The sequence below is a fragment of the Physeter macrocephalus genome, chromosome 1 (genome assembly GCF_002837175.3).
Source record: "Physeter macrocephalus isolate SW-GA chromosome 1, ASM283717v5, whole genome shotgun sequence".
Taxonomy (NCBI): Eukaryota; Metazoa; Chordata; class Mammalia; order Artiodactyla; family Physeteridae; genus Physeter; species Physeter macrocephalus.
In genome coordinates, this window is record NC_041214.2 from 142683571 (window position 1) to 142704770 (window position 21200).

Genomic DNA, 21200 nt, shown 5'->3' on the forward strand with positions numbered 1-21200 from the left:
AGGGAGGGTGGGAGGGAGGGAGATGCAAGAGATATGGGAACATATGTATATGTATAAATGATTCACTTTGTTATAAAGCAGAAACTAACACATTGTAAAGCAATTATACTCCAATAAAGATGTTTAAAAAAATGTAAAGGAGCAGAGACAATGAAGAAAACGTGCCCAGGGAAATAATAGACAAGCAACAGAACAGTGTCATGGATGAGGGGAGGAATTTTGCCAAGTCCGTTGTTATCTGGAGGCTAAGAAGGATGAAGAAGGGGAAAGATCACAGTGAAGTAACGGGCAACCTGAGGGATTAAAAAGTAAAGAAAGAACAATATTAGCATTTGAACAGAACTCTAGGATTAAAAAAAATACTTTCACCGGAATTATGGCATTTAATTCTCGTGTTAACATCCCTTTGTGGTACCTAGAACTATTTTTATCACGGTTTCATAAATGAAAAACAGAGGCTTAGAATGTCTTTAGGGATACAGTACTGAGAGGCAGGACTTGAAGTTAGAACTGCTGACTCCAAATCTCATTGTTTTTCGTTTCTGGGTGACAAAGTATCAGGAAAGGTAGAAGGCTGAGGAGATTCGGGGGGAAACGAAGATGCTCTTTCCTGGTGTTCACTTCAGCAACATGATGCACGAGGCAGGGAGAGAGGGAGCTTCCCTCCGTCTTGTTATGTACAGATTTAGAATCAGCACACAGTGCCCTGCAGGCGCAGTGCCAAATGACTCATTGTTTCTATCGTAATAAGAAAATAATTTGAATATGCTATTTGGAATGTGGTTCAGGGTTTAAATATCTTAATGAGTCATTAAATACTTTTTGATATTTCGTATATTTGCACTATGGTTGTCTCAGCATATATAAATGCCTCCCATGTTCACAACTCAAATTGAATTCAGAGTAATATTAACCCGCAGGGTAACCCATAAGCCTGCAATAAATATTTCATGATCTGAAAATCTTGTTTAAGTAAATGGGAAAAAAAATCCAAAAATGAGCATATTCAATATCATCAAGGATTTATTATCGAATTTAGTCAACCTAAGAGCATCACAGATCATTTAAAAGGGAAATGGAAAAAGTCCCCCTAATTTCTAGCCTTTTTTTTCTAAAAGTTAATATTATAAGATCTTTCAGAATGTTGAGTCCAGGATTTCTAATTAGGCTTCGGGCACTTATAGCTTAATTAATATGGGTCTCTGTGTTGTATCTTTTTTAAAAAATAAATTTATTTTTATTTATTTTTAGCTGCGTTGGGTCTTTGTTGCTGCGCACGGGCTTTCGCTAGTTGCGGGGAGCGGGGGCTCCTCTTCGTTGTGGTGAGCGGGCTTCTCATTGCGGTGGCTTCTCGTTGCAGAGCACGGGCTCTAGGCGCACGGGCTTCAGTAGTTGCGGCACGCGGGCTTCAGTAGGTGTGGCTCACGGGCTCTAGAGCGCAGGCTCAGTAGTTGTGGTGCACAGACTTAGTTGCTCCGCGGCACGTGGGATCTTCCTGGACCAGGGCTCGAACCCGTATCCCCTGCATTGGCAGGCGGATTCTTAACCACTGCGCCACCAGGGAAGCCCTGTGTTACATCTTTGAAGGTGGAGAAAACTGGGTTATGATTTCACAATATGCTTACCTTTTCAAAGATTTTTATTGAAGACGTGGATCAGAGATCTTAAAGATCGTTTAAAAGGGTGATAGTACATGCTTGAAAAAGAATAAAATAGTTTTAGGCTTACTGTTATTGAGAGATAAGAAGACTTAAGAGACATCAATTATCCCAGTTAAATTCATCACAATTAGTTAGTTTTCTTAGCTGAAAATGTTATCCTTTGAAATAACAGCATATTGTGAGTAGGAAGAATTATACTGGGCTTCAATTTGGAGCAGTGAGTAATTCAAAGTTGAGAGAGGTAAGACAGAAAGTAACAGAATTGAAAAGCCTCCAAACTGTATAAAATAGGTCTTGAATAAATCCTGTATCCTCTCCGGTACCCCATTTGCAGTTGTGTTGTGAGGACAGGTACCACAAGTGTATCATGATACTGATCATAAGTTTCACTCTTGAAAAATTAACTTTATGGTTATGTTACATCAGCTGTATAAGTAGAGAACAATTTCAGTTTATTAAACAAAGCCCAAATTTCCGTTAGCTCAGAGTGTGTTCAAGGAATTCAATTGGGAAATACCCCCAGGAGGGGTGTTCCTGCCCTAGGGGGTGTCATGGAGTTCTGTAGGACCTATTTAATTGTCAGAGTGATAGGTGGTTTGCGGGGCAGGGACCAGGCTGATAAACATCTGTGTGCCAAGCCATGCTGCAAAATAATTTCCCTGTGTCCCTCACTTTTCATCCTCCATGACTTTCTCAGATTCCATTGCATCTTCATATAAGTGCAAACTTTTAACCTATGAACACAGTTTTCTTGTTGTTGCACAGCCTTAATATATATCTAAATATACAATTTTCTATTCTAATGTCCACAGTAACCCGGTTCTTTATTTTTCGGTACCATTTGGAATGGCTTCTGGTTTTCTTACTTCTCTTAAATCCAATTTACTGTTATTATTATTTTTTATGAGCTTTTTTTTTTTTGGCCACACACCATGGCATGCGGGATCTTAGTTCTCCGACCAGGGATCAAACCTACACCCCCTGCAGTGGAAGCATGGAGTCTTAACCACTGGACCACCAAGGAAGTCTGTTTTATGAGCTTTTTAAGAAATTTTATTTTTTAAAATATTCTACATATAAGAGCGGTCGTATGGTATTTGTCTTTCTCTTTCTGACTTATTTCACATAGCATAAGGTCCATTCATGTTGCTGCAAATGGCAAAATTTCACTCTTTTTTAATGGCTGAATCATATTTATTCAGCTTCTTTATGCATTTGCCCGTCGATAGTAGTTTCCATATCTTGGCTGTTGTCAATAAGTGTAGATTAATATCTGACTTCTTCACTGTGTCTTCTAGTGTACTCATGTACAAGCATTCATAAATTGAAATATATATTATGTTACTATAAATTGTTTTCCTTTTATTTCTCCTTAATATTAAAGGAATATTATGTTTATATTTAGTTTATATAAATATTGTTTATATAATATATATATTATGTTTATATAATATATAAATATATTTATATAATATATAAATATATTTATATATTATAAATACATAATATGTTTATATTTATTATAAATATTATATTTATATTTAGTTTTCCAAATTCTGTATATATAATATAAATATATAATGTTAATTATCTATAAATTTTGTTTCAGGATAATAAAAGAGACATCAAAAATTTATTATGAAAAGAGATTCTGATAGTGCTGAGAACCAATGAGTTAAAATAAATAAATGTAAATTACATGTATTTCATCATTGCACTAAATTCTTCAGTTTGTGGCAGTTCAAGGTAGGAAATTTATTATATATTCTATTTATAGGGAACCAACTTTTCCCTTTCCAAGGTCCATTTAAAAGCTGACATGAGAAAAAAAAGTGAAATGGGAGAAAAATGTTAAAAATAATGACACTACAGAATGCACTGCAGGAAAACCATGTGTGCATATATGCACATTTCACTAAAATATGCTAAAGTAGTTTTTTCCTTTTATATGTAGTGAAGGTATTGCTAATTTAGAGTTATGCAGTGTCAGTATTTTAGATTTTTGTACAAAGAGGCTATAAACCTTTAATACAATCAAAGAAATGTTAAAATATAACTAAAGCGTAATACTTTATTTTAATTCAGCTAGTTTTATTCATTGATCTAGTATGTCAGGTATTGTGCTAGATTAAACATATATATAGTTTAGGGACTTCCCTGGTGGCACAGTGGTTAAGAATCCGCCTGCCGATGAAAGGGACACGGGTTCGAGCCCTGGTCTGGGAAGATCCCACATGCCGCAGAGCAACTAAGCCTGTGCGCCACAACTGCTGAGCCTGCTCTCTAGAGCCTGGAAGCCACAACTACTGAAGCCTACGTGCCACAACTACTGAAGCCCACGCACCTAGAGCCCATGCTCCTCAACAAGAGAAACCACCAGAAGGAGAAGCCCGTGCACCACAACGAAGAGTAGCCCCTGCTCGCCGCAAGTAGAGAAAGCCCGCGCTCAGCAATAAAGACCCAAAGCAGCGAAAAATAAATAAATAAAATTTAAAAATATATGTGTATATATATATAGTTTATAGTATATTTAAAGTATGTTTTACATTAGGTATATAGTTAATACTACATATAAAATACTGTAAAAGAATTTATAATACATCTGATTTGAAGACTAAACATGTTCAGTCTTGTTTACAGCAGACATTTAATTATCTCCTTTTGTGTGTCAAGCACAATATAGGTACAGTTCCTAATATCACCATGTGCCAACACTACCCAATGGAAGAATCAGATATGTAAGAGACAGTTTGTAAAAATAAACAAATAAGGGCTTGTAAAAAGTGCTGTGTCAGATAGGAGAATGGATGAGTATGTATAGAAGGACAGAAGGGGCTGGTGAAGCCTTTACCTTTCCTGATATTTCAGCGGGGTGTTGAATTATACAGAGAAGTTCAGCATTTCTCAGGAGAGTGTTGGGGAGCGGGGATTTGAGGCAGAGAGCCTTTGAGACTGCAAAGGCTTTTGGAGTGAAAAGAGCCCACGTGAGTGGGAGCCCCATGGTGGGTGACTTGAACATAGGGTATGGAGGGGGGCAGTGATTGAGGGGGAGATTGAAAGACAGGAGCTAGTTCTGAAAGGCCATTTGAAGGAATTTGGAATTCATCCTGAAGGCAAAGGGGAAGCCTCTGAAGGGAGCTAAATATGATCAGATAGTGTTTTCAGAATCTAACTCGTGTAGGAGGGAGGCAGATGAATTGCGAACTTGTCCACATCTGTATTCATTCTTGGCTATTTCCCTCCTGAATCAAAGGAAGTGGAGTGTCTCCTGCCGAAAGCTAATTCCTTACTTGTGCTCCTGATGCTATTCTTCTAGTCTCATTGGGTCCTTTTCTTCAGCAGTTATTCCCTATCTCATATATCTTCAACTTATCTTCATTATTAACTCTTTTATCGCAGGCTATAGACATGTTCAAATCTCTGCAGTTTCGAGAGGGAAAAAGATCCACCATGATTCTACAGTCAAACATCTTGAATTGATGCTCTATTTATTTTCTCCATTTTTTACTGACCATTCAACCTGCGTCAAACTGCCCTTCCCACGCCATTGAAATTGCTATCATTGTATCACCAGTAACTTACTAGTTCCTAAATTCACAGCTTACTTTCATCAAAACCTGACTTGACCTCTGGGACTTCAGACGTTGTTGATACTCCCTTTTTGCAAGTCTGCCCATCTTTGATTTCCATGACATCGTTCTTTCCTGGTTTCTCTTACTTCTCTGATTGCCTCTTCTCAATCTTCTACATACTTTTCTCTTTGACTTTTTCTCTCTTATTCTACTATAAATCATATCCCCCCATTGGAAAGTCACAATAATCCTTAGCATATTAAGAGCTCTGTAAAGTCCTACAATAGATAACTTTGATTTAACTTGCTAACCCAATGTTTGTCAAATCTTTATGACCATGGAACCTTCATCTTCTATGAAATGCTAAAAGTCAATGGCCAATCTGAGGGATGGGAGACAGAAAAGGAGCGTCAGAAAAAAGAACCAGGAGGGAAATGGTGTCACAAAAGCCACCAAATGAGCCAAATCATAAAATGCTATTTAATTTTATCAAAGTAGATTGGAAAGGAAAGTTCCATGGGTAGTCAAAATGTCATTCAGAGCTTTCACAGGAGAACTTCCTAGAGGTGGTGAGACTTAAGAGGGACCTTGAAGATTGGAAAGAATTTTAATGGAGAATTTTAATGCCCACACCTCCCCTCCAAGTGAAGACTTATGTGAAAATAATAAGGAAGATTAAATTAAACATGTTCTTGAAGATATAGACATGGCTCTGAGAAGGGTGTTTGCTAAAGTTTAAAGAGGAGTGATAGACTTTGTAAGTTTATTCTAGATGAGCTTTCTCAGAACATAAATGATTATGGAACATTTCTTAAAATTACAGTGTATTGCTGAACCTCCAGAAGGAAGTCCTAAGAAACAAAGAACACTTATATTAAATTAGACACTCCAAAATTAATTTATTACTGTAATTCATTATGATGTTTGTATTAGTCAGAATTCTCCGGAGAAACAGAACCAATAGGATATGTGCGTGTATATAGATATAAATATATAGATATATAGATTTATTTTAAGGAATTATCTCATGCGATTAAAAAGACAGGCAAGTCTAAAATCTGCAGAGTGGGCCAGCAGGCTGGAGACCCAAGAAAGAGCCAACGCTGCAGTTCAAGTTCCAAGGGGTGTCTGCTGGCATAATTCCTTCTTGCTTGAGGGAGCTCAGTCTTTTGTTCTATTCAGAACATCTACTGATTAGATGAGGCCCACCCACACTATGGAGGGCAATCTGCTTCACTCAAAGTCTACCAATTTAAATGTTAGTCTCATCCAAAAACAGCCTCATGGAAACATCCAGAAAAATGTTTGACCACATATCTGGGCAATGTGGCCCAGCCAAGTCAACACAAAATTAACCATCACAATGCTATTTTAAATCATACATCAAAACTTTTAAAAAGCAAGTAATTTTGTTTTAAAAGATAAAACTTCTCACCTTTGTGATTATTAAAATTAGAATTTTTTATTAAATTTATTTTTACTTTTAGGTGACAAAGATGTTTTTAAAACAAGAATGTTGATTTATGGCATTTAAAATCACATTTAAGGTAACTACTCAGAAAGATATTTTAGGAGTTGACTCATCATTTTTAGCATCAAATATGTTTAATTTTTTGTTGCAGCATAATGTGAAAATTGATTCTCCGCAGTGATGCACTGTTTTTAGTTTCAAATTGGCTGCTTCAAAATTTTTCATTGTTTAATCTTGTGTGTCTCATCCCTTAATTTAAAAAATAAAGCATAGCTCTTTATATTCCATTTTCATTTTCTCCATAGTTAAATTCATTTCCATTCATTTGGCAAATATTTATTGAGTATCTACTGCACATCAAGCATTATTCTTAGCCCTTGGGCTATTGATAAAGAAATAAAGGCCCCTGCCCTCAATACATAAGTACATTATATACTATGTTAGAATGACAGGTTCAATGGAAAAAAGAGAAATCAAAGGAGGATTAAGGCAAGCAGGAGTTTGAAAGGGAAGAGGTCAGGTGCAGGTGAGATTGTCATATTAAACAGTGTTATCCGAGTAGACTTCATCAGGAAGGTATCTTTTGAGAATAAACTTGAAGAAGTGAAGGACTTAGTAGACCTCTGAAGGAAGAGGCTTTCAGGAAGAGGAAATAGACAGAGCCTGGCCTGTTTTGAGGAAGAAGAAGAAGGCCATTGTCCCTGGAGCAGAGCTCGAAGGGAAGAGTTAAGGCAAGAAGGTCTGAAAGGCAATGAGGCCAAATTGTATAGAGCCATCTCGGCCAGTGAAGGACTTTTACCCTTACTCTGGTGAAATAAAGAACTAATCCAAGGTGCCACGATCTGATTTAGCATTTTAAAGGATCACCTTAGTGTATGTGTTGAGATTAAATTCTGCAGGAGCAGGGTAGAGTAGAAGGCCAGTCAGGAATTAATGCAGTGATCCAGGCAAGAGACAGTGGTACTCACATCAGGTGGTAGCAATGGAATTAGTGGAATGGACAGTTTCTGGATGCATTTTGAAGGTAGAGCTAATAGGGTTTGCTGATGAACTGGATATGGCATGGGCTTTGGGAAGTGGAATCATTAAAGATAACTGCAAGATTTTTGGCCAGAGCAACCAGAATAATCATCTGAGGTGGGGAAAGTGGAGCAGGTTCAGAAATAAAGATGAGGTTTGGATGTAGTATTTGAAATGTCTGTTAAACCTTAAAGGTTGAATAGGTGTTTGTATCTGAGTCCAGGGTTCAGCAGAGACACCTAGACTGGAGCTATGTATTCGGGAGTTGTTAACATCTGGGAGTGTTTAATGCCCTGAGTTTGGTTCACATCATTAAGGAAGGAAGTATAGACAGAGAAGAGGAGATGTCCCAGGATAAGATCCATGAGAAGGAAACCTAGACAAGTGTGTTGTCCTGGACGTTAAGTGCAAAAAGCATATAAAGAAGAAGGGTATGATGAATTCTGTGAGATTACCTGGACGTTAAGTGCAAAAAGCATATAAAGGAGAAGGGTATGATGAATTCTGTGAGATTAAGGTAGTTAGGGAAGGTGTCATCATAAATCATGTTTTACAAATGACAAAACACAATCCAAAGAAGTATAACTGTCCCAAATATGTCAAAGTGAGAATTTAAACCTAGGCCTTCCCTTCTCTAGGCAGCCACTGTAATGAGGAAGTCAAGCTAGTCATTTTAAAAAGGAAGAAAAATAGGAGTTCCTTGGCAGTCTAGTGGTTAGGATTTGACGCTTTCACTGCCGTGGCCTGGGTTCAATCGCTGGTGGGGGAACTGAGATCCCACAAGGCAAGCTGCACAGCCTAATTAATTAGTTAATTAATTTTTAAAAGGAAGAAAAAGTAATAACTCTAAAAATTCATTCTCTATTTTTATAGTCCATCCTAATACATGATTACTATGGAGTCATTTATGAAACACTAAATTTGCATCGACACATTGGATAAAAAACAATGTGGAGTGAGGAGAGGGAGAGGAGAAACAAATGTTTGTAGAGATCGGACCCTTGCCAGCATCGAGGCTAAGCAATTACATACTTTAATTTAATCTTTACAACCTATAAGGAAGGCATTGGTAGCTTCATTTTACCTAAGTGGAAACTAAGGTTTAGAAGATTGAGGCTGTAGCTTGCCCAAGGCGAAGTGACTAATCATTCATAGCAAAGGGTTTCAAACCTAGATAGATCTCATTTCCTCTCTGTCAGTTCTGACTTCCTGAAGACAAAGAATGATTCTGTTTTCATCTGGAATAAAGACTTAGGTCACATTTCTATCAGACCTTTCTGCACCCATCTGGACTTTAATGTTGCTTTTTGTTTGCCTTTGGATGATATTCAGTCAAAAAGCCAACCTGTGGAAGGTGGTGGTGTTGGTGGCACAATACTATTTAGCTCTTTATCTCCATGGGTGAGAAGTCAGTTCTAATATCTCCTCATCAGAAACTTGAAATGCTGAGACTGACTCTACATAATTCAAAATATCTCGCTGATTCTGCCACAAATTCAATCTTCCTCATGCTGTACAGGATGTCAAAGCCATTTCGCTTGAATTATGTTATGGCAATTAGACTTTTTTTTTTAATTTACGTTTGGGTGTGTTGGGTATTCATTGCTGCAGGCGGGCTTTCTCTAGTTGCGGAGAGCGGGGGTTACTCTTCATTGCGGTGCACGGGCTTCTCATTGCGGTGGCTTCTCTTGTTGGCAGAGCACGGGCTCCAGGCGTGCGGGCTTCAGTAGTCGTGGCACTCAGCCTCAGTAATTGTGGCTCTCGGGCTCAGTAGTTGTGGCTCGCGAGCTTTAAAGCGCAGGCTCAGTAGTTATGGCGCACAGGCTTAGTTGCTCCACGGCATGTGGGATCTTCCCAGACCAGGGCTCGAACCTGTGTCCCCTGAATTGGCAGGCAGATTCTTTAACCACTGCACCACCAGGGAAGGCCCAGCAATTAGACTTTTGCATGCCATATTTGGACCCAAATACCTTTGTCCACCTTTTTAATACTTGATTTGAATAAGGGTCAAAAATTGGATCTCTAATACTCATTTTATGACCATTCCAGGATGTAGCTATGTAGGCCCCACTGATTTGAATGCATGCAGATTGTCTTAGTTATGTTGAGCTGCTATCACAAAAATACCACAGACTGGGTAGCAACAGACATTTATTTCTCATGGTTCTGGAGGCTAAAAGTCCAAGATCAATGTGTTTGAAGATGCGGTGTCTGTGAGAGCCTGCTTCCTTGTTGCAGACTGATACTTTTTTGTTTGTTTGTTTTGTTTTGTTTTTTAAACAGCTTTATTGAGATATAATTCACATACCATACAATTCACCCTTTTAAAGTAGATAATTCAGTGTTTTATTTTAACATATTCACAGATTTGTGCAACTGTCACCACTATCCAATTCCAAAAGATTTTCATTACTCCCAAAAGAAACCCCATACCTGTAACAGTCACTCTCCCCAGCCCTTGGCAACTACGTACTGTTTTCTGTCTCTGTGGATTTGCCTATGCTGGAAATTTCATAAAAGTGGAGTCATAATTTATGGCCTTTGTGGCTGGCTTCTTTCACTTATACTATTTTCAAAGTTTATCCATGTTGTATCATGTTATCTGAACTTCATTCCTTTCCATTGCCAAATAATATGCCATTGTATGGCTAGACCTCATTTTATTTATCCATTCATCAGTTGATGGACATTTGGTTTGTTTCGACTTTTTGGATTTTATTAATAATACAGACTGCCAACTCCTCGTATCCTCACATGGTGGAGAGAGAGAGAGTGCTCTCTGGGGTCCCTTTTATAAGGACACTAATCCCATTCATGAGGGCACGGCATCCTCAAGACCTAATCACCTCCCCCAAACCCTACCTCCTAATACCATCACATTGGGGGTGAAGATTTCAACATATTAATTCTGGGGAGACACAAACATTCAGTCCATAACACAGATGTTCATTAAATCATTTCTTTCAGTTGGCTTCGTTGACTGGCCCTAAAAAATGCATTCTGGTGTTAGCTCACAGTTGGATGTGTAGGACCAGTTTTGAAATAAAAGAATGAGTCAGAGAACTGTCTTTAATAAAAGGAAGGGGAAATTATAGTTCTTGGATTTGAGCACCCTAGAAATCAGGGTAACTAACCCTGAGCAGTCTTGCCTGACAGTAGTAAAATATGACAGTTAAGCAACGCCAAGCCATTGTTTCCATGTTCTGCACTTCAAAATAAATGGTTCTTGTTTCTTTGGCTTCCTGAAGATTAATCAAGGGAAACATGAAGCAACAGTAAACTGGGAAGCTTTCCCTTAGTTTTCAGATCTCTTCTGGAAGCATTTATGGTAATAGAATTTAATTAATAACACATGTATGAAATGTAAGGGCTAAAGCTTTTATGAATCATCATCCAGCAGGAGAGTTAAAAACTAAAATTTATTCAACTCTCATATTTTAAGAATTGAAATTTGAGAAAGAGAATACAATTTACTTGGTCATATAAAATCTTAGTATTTTAGGGGCTTCCCTGGCGGCGCAGTGGCTAAGAATCTGCCTGCCAATGCAGGGGACACGGGTTCGAGCCCTGGTCCGGGAAGATCCCACATGCTGCAGAGCAACTAAGCCCGTGCACCACAACTACTGAGCCTGTGCTCTAGAGCCCACGAGACACAACTACTGACCCCGCGTGCCACAGCTACTGAAGCCCACGCGCCTAGAGCCCATGCTCCGCAACAAGAGAAGCCACTGCAATGAGAAACCTGTACACCGCAATGAAGAGTAACCCCTGCTCACCTCAACTAGAGAAAAGCCCGCACACAGCAACAAAGACCCGACACAGCCAAAAATAAAATAAATAAAATAAATTAATTTTTAAAAAAATTTTAAAAAAATCTTACTATTTTAAAGCTTGAACTATCAGACAGTGTACCCTGGAGACCACTTTATGGTGGGTGGTCAAATTTAGAAAGCTAAATAAACTCATGAATAAGGAGCAGTCCATCAGTGTGTGCCGGGATGGATTATTAGAGTTCTCACTAAGAAAAAACACAACTACTGACCCCGCGTGCCACAGCTACTGAAGCCCACGCGCCTAGAGCCCATGCTCCGCAACAAGAGAAGCCACTGCAATGAGAAACCTGTACACCGCAATGAAGAGTAACCCCTGCTCACCTCAACTAGAGAAAAGCCCGCACACAGCAACAAAGACCCGACACAGCCAAAAATAAAATAAATAAAATAAATTAATTTTTAAAAAAATTTTAAAAAAATCTTACTATTTTAAAGCTTGAACTATCAGACAGTGTACCCTGGAGACCACTTTATGGTGGGTGGTCAAATTTAGAAAGCTAAATAAACTCATGAATAAGGAGCAGTCCATCAGTGTGTGCCGGGATGGATTATTAGAGTTCTCACTAAGAAAAATTATACAAAAAAATCTTATCCTTGCAAATTTTACAAAATGTGCACAAATTACTAGGCCCTCTTCACTTCACCCCCAGGCCCTTAGGAGGTATCCAGGCAAGGGAGGACCCCAAAGCTTAAGCCTTATTAAACTCAGTCAGTCTGTCTCCTGTTATGTGTCTATTCACTGTATTCTATAAATCTTCTAATTCAGAAAAAGATTGAAAACATTAGCTGTGCACTATCTTCATTTGAGAAATGCAAAGATAACTTCATTTGCAGATTATAAATTTAACAGACTGGTGATATTAGAGAACTTTTTGATACTTTTTATGCTAGTCTCTGTCAAACACAATTTGTATTCGTAGCTGCATGTTCACTCTTTCAAAACATAACTTTTGCTGCATTAAACGGTTGCTATTGATTCCTGAAATTCAGTCAGTAAGGTGGAGAAATAAAACTCTTGAAGCGTAAAGAAAGTTTAAAACAAACATCTATATAGAGTAGGGGATAGAGAGAGCTTAACAGATGGTAAAGAGCTGTCTTCTCACATACGTTGCTTAAGTGGATTTATAGATATCAAATGACTGTTGAATAACCATTTCATTGTCCCCTGACCCAAACAACCACTGAATAATCTGTGTTGTCAGTTGTTAGGACTTTCTGTGCAGATTTGCATGTCGTAGAGATTCAGAACCAGAGTTCAGAATCCAGATTCAGAAGCTTGGTTTTAGCTCTTTGCTCAGAGCTGATCAAAATTCTGTAGAAGTGACTAACAATACGTCTTCTCAAAAATTGTTTATTTGACAATTATATTAGTATGTTTATTGCTGAGAAATGTAACTATCGAATGCTGGTGGTGGTTCTGGACTTTTAATCTTGAAAAACTACATTGAAGTTTAAGAATTAGCAACTATAATCTTAGATTAAAGGGCAATGAATAATCTTAAATTAGAGTATCATCAAGTTCTCAAAGCCTGATGTACCATCTATATTTTAAGGGTGTTCCTGAGACACAACCCAGACTACAATTAGTGAAGAGAGACACTCAGGTTTATCTCCCATTTTAGTATCTTGGCCATTGTCTATTTTGATACTTGACATCTTTAGTAATGATTTCTTATTTGACACTAACAGAGTGTTAAGGCCATTGTTTTCTGGCACCCTAATCTTAGGGAGAACGAATTAGGACATAGAATGGTTAATATCCATGCCTTACATTGAGTATGTGATTCCTATTAGCGTCGGTGTTGGAAGATAGCATTTCCTCATCTTGTCTGAGAGTCTGCTGGATTTGAGTTGACTGTTGTTGTCTATCTAAAATCTATAGTCAATGCCACTGGTGAACAAATTGTGTTTGGCTGAGGTTGTCACTTGGGGAGTGTCAAAGAAAGATCTCAGAATGCTCAAAGGGCTTCTTTCATGTCCTAGTGGTGAGTATCTGGTGAGAAATTCAGCTACTGATGGCTTTCTGATGCTCTTGGCCACCATTAAACATTTGAAGATGTGCTTGAAGAACATTTCTTTGAAATTTTTGAGAATTTATTTTACTGTGAGAAGTTAATTTATTTACTTCATTGCGAATATCACATGAAAAATTTAATCGTCCAGTGGTTTGGGTAACGGAAAAGTGTGAAAGTTTCCCTAAATTTACTAACACATATAGTTTTATGAAAATAACTTATACTTAGTTCCAAAGCATCATTTGTCCTTCTTGTATTCAAATGATTAAAAAATCAGAAAAGGGAGGGAGCATAAAACTTTTGTGGAGTATATAACAAATATACAAAGTTTGTTCAAATTAATTCATTCACCATAAACATCTGTCCATTAACACTTTCTCTGTTAAAATGGCAATTTGTTATAAACTCCCTGAATAATATTTTTACAACCGTAAAGATTGATAGTGGATGTGAAGTTGTCTGCAGAGTGCCTGAGAGTAGCATTGTTTGGTACTGATTTCTCCCAATGCCTTGCACAGATTTGAGAATGGGGGATGAGGGGGTGGGGTGGGAGGAGGTCTGTGGAGCCAGACTAAACTATCTGTAGGTAGATGCACATCTTGGCTTCCCTGCTTTCTAGTGTTGTGACCTTGAGCAAGGTACTTAACCTCTCTCAATTGTCACATCTGTCAAATAAGGATATTAACAGAGTGGAGTCACATCTTTGTTAGATGCTAGGTTCTTAAGGGGAAAATTTATTTATTGTCAAAATCACCCTTAAATTCTTCAGGTCATCACTGACTCACCAGGACATCAGCCATGGGTAGCTCCAAAGTCAAAACACATTTTTTATTCCTCCTTGCGCTTTGGTGTGGCTCCCCTTTCTCTGAACATAGGATGCCAATGTCTCATTAAGAAGAAGGGCCAGAATGGCCCGAGACTAGAAGAACGTGTCTGTCTGTGTGTCTGTCTCTCTCTCCCTTTCCCTTACTCCCTTCCTCTCCCTCCTCTGCCCTCTCCTCTCCCTCCCCTTCTATGACCTATTATGGTTGAATGACAGATAGTGAGAGAGATGAGTATATTATCTAATATATCCTAATTCCTACCTCATTGGGTTACTTTCTATCCATATAAATATTTATCTGTAATAATTACTGGATGGTATTATTGTTACTGCTAGCCCTATGGATTTTTAAAATATTTGTTACTCTAATAATTGTATATAAGTGATTAAACTACATGGCTAAGGGCTTCCCTGGTGGCGCAGTGGTTAAGAATCCACCTGCCAATGCAGGGGACATGGGTTCAAGCCCTGGTCCAGGAAGATCCCACATGCTGCGGAGCAACTAAGCCCTTGCACCACAACTACTGAGCCTGTGCTCTAGAGCCCACGAGCCACAACTACTGAGCCCAAGAGGCACAATTGCTGAGGCCGTGTGCCCCAACTACTGAAGCCCGCACGCCTAGAGCCCATGTTCCACAACAAGAGAAGCCATCGCAATGAGAAGCCCGTGCACTGCGACGAAGAGTAGCCCCCGCTCGCCGCCGCAACTAGAGAAAGCCCGCATGTAGCAATGAAGACCCAATGCAGCCAAAAAAATAATAATATAAATAAATTTTAGAAAAGAAAACACATGGCTATTAACTTTTATTTTTGAAAACTTATGAAATAATTTATACCCACAGTTTTTAGGACTTGCTTTTATGCACGGTATTCTCTCTAATGTACTTAAAAAAATTTTTTTTTATTAGGGTATAGTTGATTTACAATACTGTGTTAGTTTCAGGCATACAGCAAAGTGAATCAGTTATACATATACGTATATACACTCTTTTTAAGATTCTTTTCCCATATAGGTCATTACAGAGTATTGAGTAGAGTTCCCTGTGCTATACAGTAGGTCCTTATTAGTTAGTTATATTTATTTTTAGCTGCATTGGGTCTTCGTTGCTGCGCACGGGCTTTCTCTAGTTGTGGCGAGCAGGGGCTACTCTTCGTTGTGGTGCGCGGGCTTCTCACTGTGGTGGCTTCTCTTGTGGAGTACAGGCTCTAGGCGCGCAGGCTTCAGTAGTGGTGGCTCACGGCCTCTAGAGCACAGGCTCAGTAGTTGTGGCATACGGGCTTAGTTGCTCCACGGCATGTGGGGTCTTCCCGGACCAGGGCTCAAACTTGTGTCCCCTGCATTTGCAGGCAGATTCTTAACCACTGCGCCACCAGGGAAGTCCTCTATAATGTACTTTTAAAACAAACAGAAAACCTCTGTAACATCTCAGTTTTTCCTAATCATGTTTTCAATGCAAAGTATTCACTTAAGTAACACTTTTATAGTAAATTTTTAAGTTGTAATAGTGTGAGTACATATTTATTCTTAGTGAAACCAAATTATTTTAGACGGGTGATAGACATATAAGAACTTTCATTCTTACAGTGGGGAGAGAAAAGAATCACAAAGGTTTTATTTTACTAGGAATTACTTGACTTGGAGATTTAGAAGTTATGGAAATAATCATCTCTTAATCTCATTTTATGAACTTCTGCCAGTGATTTTGGAACACATCCATAGCTATGAAAGACGTTTTGTAGCTAGGTTTAAAACAATTTTTGACCCTAGCCAGCGGCCCTACATGACAAGTTTTTGTTTATTTTTCTACTTAACTTACTCAAGAAAAGTGAAGAAAAAATATCAGTTCAAGAAACCAGCCAGCAGCCTGCCAATGCAGGGGACACAGGTCGAGCCCTGGTCTGGGAAGATCCCACATGCCACGGAGCAACTGAGCCCGTGCGCCACAACTACTGAAGCCCACACACCTAGAGCCCGTGCTCCACAACAAGAGAAGCCACCGTAGTGAGAAGCCTGCACACAGCAACAAAGAGTAGCCCCTGCTCGCCGCAACTAGAGAATGCCCGCGTGTAGCAACGAAGACCCAACACAGCCAAAAATAAATAAATAAATAAATATATTTTTTTAAAAAAAGAATACGGCCAACAGATCCTATTCCTAATATCTGCTAGTGAAATACTGATACAAAACATTTTGTTTTCATAAATAGAGTTATTGGGTTCAAGTTAGAAAAATAAAACTGAATTCGAAGATTTAGGCTGGAAAACAGTAGAAATCTTACAATTTTTTTTAAGATTTAGAGCTTTCTGCATAAATAAGTTCAACGTAAGTGACTACACTAAAAATATTTTTACTTAATTAAAGGCAAACCTTGAAGTAAATAGAAATAGAGGAAGCAAGACAGCTAGGAGAACATGCTTAAAATCATTGAAGGAAATATTCAGCCTACCAAGAAATGCTATCTATTCATTAATTTAATAGTACTAAGCCCCGTTATAATTTTTTTGCCTTCATAGTTTTTGCAATTCAACCAATCCTTTCTTTTTCCTTGTCTGAGACACATTTTTTTTCTATTCAAATATATACATACAAAAGTTATGAGGGAATTAATAAAATTCCTGAAGTTAACAGCTGCTATTTTCCATAGAACTTTAAAAGTGATTTTTGAAAATTGAAGAAATAATTCTCAAAGGAAGTTTTAGCAAGTAGAAAACTGGAACTGAGAAAAGGGAAGAGGGGCTTCCCTGGTGGCGCAGTGGTTAAGAGTCTGCCTGCCAATGCAGGGGACATGGGTTTGATCCCTGGTCCGGGAAGATCCCACATGTCACGGAGCAACTAAGCCTGTGCACCACAACTACTGAGCCCGCGTGCCACAATGACTGAAGCCTGCGCGCCTAGAGCCCGTGCTCTGGAACTGCAACAAGAGAAGACACTGCAATGAGAAGCCTGTGCACCGCAACGAAGAGTAGACCCCACTCTCCACAACTAGAGAAAACCCGCACACAGCAACAAAAACCCAACGCAGCCAAAAATTAATTAATTAATTATTTTTTTAAAAAGGAAAAGGGAAAGATGATTCAATCTGGTCCTAAATCTTCCAGTCTCAGATTGGACTAATGTTTGCCTCAAAATGAAAGAAGGCCTAAGACTCCTAAAGAAAATAAACATTCTCAGCAGGCAGTGTGGTGTTTGAAAAGTTCAAAGATATGATGTGAAGGGAACAAAGATTATCTTTTCCTATTTTGCCAACATTGTCCCCTCAACTGGTTTCTACGGAATATGAATCTTCATTGTTTTGTCTAAAAAGTATACTAAAATAGTTCAAAAGTCACGAGAAACGCCGGTCATAATTGGAACTTCTCTGAGCATATTAATTTGCACATTTCTAAAGGAGAAAAGAGACTCTTTCAAAGTGTACTTCGAACGTTTCACAGAGTAGTGGTTTAGAATCAGAATCACAGGCAAAAACATTCAGCGATCATGTCATTTAAACGTAGGTGTAATGCACAAGGACCCATGAGACCCTAACGTTTCTCTAGCTCACTTAAGAGGATTCTGGCTTGGCCAGCTTAGTCTCTTCCCTTCCTCTGCTCTCTGAAAATCCAAACCCTCCTTTTGGACTCTACAAAATAAAATTGAGGCAGGAGAGGAGAAGCTGGAAAAGAAAGGCATGAGGGGCTGGTGGGGGGCGGTTCAGAGGACTATGGGACATATTCTAGTATGTGACAAAAGTACATGGAAAAGGGAAAATAGAGTATTTTAAAAGATTTCTTGGACCCCTTCATGGTTTTTGAAATATGCAAACAAAAGAGTTATTTTGAAATTACTCTTTGGTGGCTCCAATACCTCTCTAAGACTGAGCCAAGTGGGTTACTGCTTTATACAAATATATTTACAAGGGCAGTAAAAAGGATCAGTTCAGGCCTACATTCTTCACATAGATTTGCCAGTTTCCTTAGTGAAGATGTTTGCAATTTAGAGATATGTAGAACCTGAATAGTTAAACAATGTTGAACAGGTGAGCTAGACATTTGAGGTTTATAGTTTTTTGGGATTTTTAATTTCACAATTAGATTTGCTGTCCAGGCTTCCAAGAGAAGAGAGAAAGGAAAGAAAAAATACTATCCAGAATAGCACGTATTCTTCAGGAGTGATAAAATCTGGCACAGTGGAAGATTCATTTACATGTCAATGTACTTATAGATAAATGATGGAAAGACAAGATGCCATGTCATATGAAGGATTTTTCTCTCCTTCTCAAAAGTGTAATAAATTATTTCATAGTTAAGAAATTCTGATCTTATAGGAACTTTCAAAGTCCTTGAACTCATGGTTCCTTGCCCTCCTTAAGTCTATTCCTGGGTTGTCAAACCAGCCTGGCTGTAAGTCTAGAGCAGTGGTTCTCAACCAGGTAGGACCTCCCCATCCTACACTCAGGGGACCTTTGGCAATATCTAGGAACATTTTTGGTTGTCATGACTTGGGGTAGGGGGGGTAGGGATGCTACTGGCATCTGGTGGGTAGAAGCAAGTGATACTGCAAAGCATCCTACAATGCACAGGACAGCCTCCCACGACAAAGAATGATCTAGTCTCAAATGTCAATAGTGTCAACATTGAGAAAGCTTGATCTAGAGCTTTCCTGAGATTACCTTAGTGTCCTACTTCTCCAGTCATAGCCTCTTAGCTTCCACCTTGCTGTTATTCTTCTGAGCCAGTCCTTGCCTTGCTTATTACCACCAATTTCTCAACCTGTGGCATCTCCATTAGACCAGTGGACTTCTCCACCGGGCATCTTTGTTCATCTGCAGTCCTTCCTCGTAGTTCAGCTTGGGAGGAACGTGACGTGAGGCCCAGTATAGAACAGTCATAAACAATGTGGGCTTTGGGTGTAATTTAGGTAAGTTAAAATCCCAGATCCACCACTTGCTACTAATATAACCTTGGCCAAGTTCCTTACCCTCTCTGTGCCTCAGTTTCCCCACCTGAAAAAAATGTGGATTTCATCAGGCGGGGAAACTGACAATATCGTCACCATCAATCACCATCATCATCAACATCATCATCATCAGATCAGATCCCATTAGGGATTTCAGTCCTATAGATCAGTGATTTCTCCAGGGTTGGAAAATCATGGAACTGTTTAGGGGGATAACAAAGGTGTTCTGTTTGCATTTTTTATCAGAGCTTTATTATACAAAGTTTATAATCATTATATATTATGTATATACTATGTACCTATGTACTATGTATATATCATGTACTTACTATGTGTGTACTATGTACATTTCATAGTAAATACGTTGAATGACTCATTTCTATATGATATAGGTATAGTCAGGGATAAATTCATAAAGCAATTTATGTCCTTACATAAAGCACTAAAAATAATTGGCTTTTATTTGCAGGGGGCAATACCTGTGACAGTACTAGATCGCACATTAGGCTGAATTTAGGACATACATAAACTCTTGTTTAACAGTTGAGCTTGTGAGAGTGTGTTGTCTGGGGGGGCAGCAGGGGGGAGGGGCGCAAATAGATGCATGAGTTCTGCTTTGGGAAATGCTTAAAGGGCAAAACCACAGTATAGAAAATGGAAAAAACATATAGTTTGCCTTAGCTTTTCCTATTTTGATACTTTAAAACTTATGTGTAATGAATTGTGTGAAACTGTCACCAAACTTCAGGCTAGTTTTCTTTAATATGGCATCCCATTCAAACATTTGAAAATGGCCTTTTGTACTATTTTAATTATCCTATCTGTTTTAATCTTTCAGATCATAAGGCCTATGGATTCTCTGCCTCAAAAGATCATCAAGTAGTCACAGCAATAGAGTATCAAGGTAGAGTACCTTACTGATTTTCACGGTCTGTATTGTTGAAATAACTCACAGAGATGACACACGTTAGTGCCTTTCTGTTTGTCAGGAACCTCTGTCTCACTTCACGCTAACTCCTCTGCTGAAATGCTGCTCCCTGCTGTTCCCCCCTTGAGAACTCTTTCTCCACCTCCTCAGTAGAAATTTTGGACATTCCACGAGAGACCTGATGTACAAAGAATGTCTCATTACATAAAGTATCTGCAACAAAGCAAATCTAATTTGTAAAACTGGGAGAAGGAGATCTTGCAAAGTTTCCACTCAGCTAAATTTGGTAAATGGGAATTAATACTGCAAACCCCACTCTATGTATTTAAGGTAATGTTAATATAGCCTATTGTTGGGGTATCATTTTGCTATTTATTTTAGCCCCTTAAAATATTTATAAGGAGGAGTTGGTATTTAACAGGTATAAAGTTTCAATTTTGCAAGATGAAAACGTTCTGGAGATTGCTTGCACAACAATGTGAATATATTTAACACTACTGAACTGTACAGTAAAAATCATTAAGAAGGTAAATTTTAAGTTATGTATATTTATCACAATTAAAATTTTTTTTAAGGATCTAATAACCAAAAAGAATTATGAGCCTTTATAAATTGACTTCAAATGTTGACTATCTACTACTTCTCTGAAGGGTTTTTACCTAGAACACATTAATAATACTGGGCAACCTGAAAAATTACTGTTTCTTAAATGTGATGCTTCTTTATTTTATTTTATTTTTTTTTAACATCTTTATTGGAGTATAACTGTTTTACAATGGTGTGTTAGTTTCTGCTTTACAACAAAGTGAATGTGATGCTTCTTTAGACCATAAACATTTGAGAAACTGATTTCAAATGTCTGATCCCTTTTCTTTAGGCATGTCTTAGTTTCCTGCAGTTGGAGAGAGATAGGTTTGGCATAAAGAGAAAAAGATTTTAAA

The 21200-nt window shown here is 38.3% G+C and overlaps 1 protein-coding gene across 2 annotated transcripts in view; it reads left to right on the forward strand.

Moving 5' to 3' along the window:
* JAM2 (junctional adhesion molecule 2) overlaps window positions 1–21200 on the forward strand; it is a 68672-nt gene that overhangs the window by 21764 nt on the left and 25708 nt on the right. For both annotated transcript variants that reach the window (XM_007117920.4, XM_028494480.2), the window contains exon 2: window positions 20170–20235. In XM_007117920.4, coding sequence (XP_007117982.2) covers window positions 20170–20235 — 66 coding nt within the window. The remainder of the gene's footprint in view (window positions 1–20169; window positions 20236–21200) is intronic.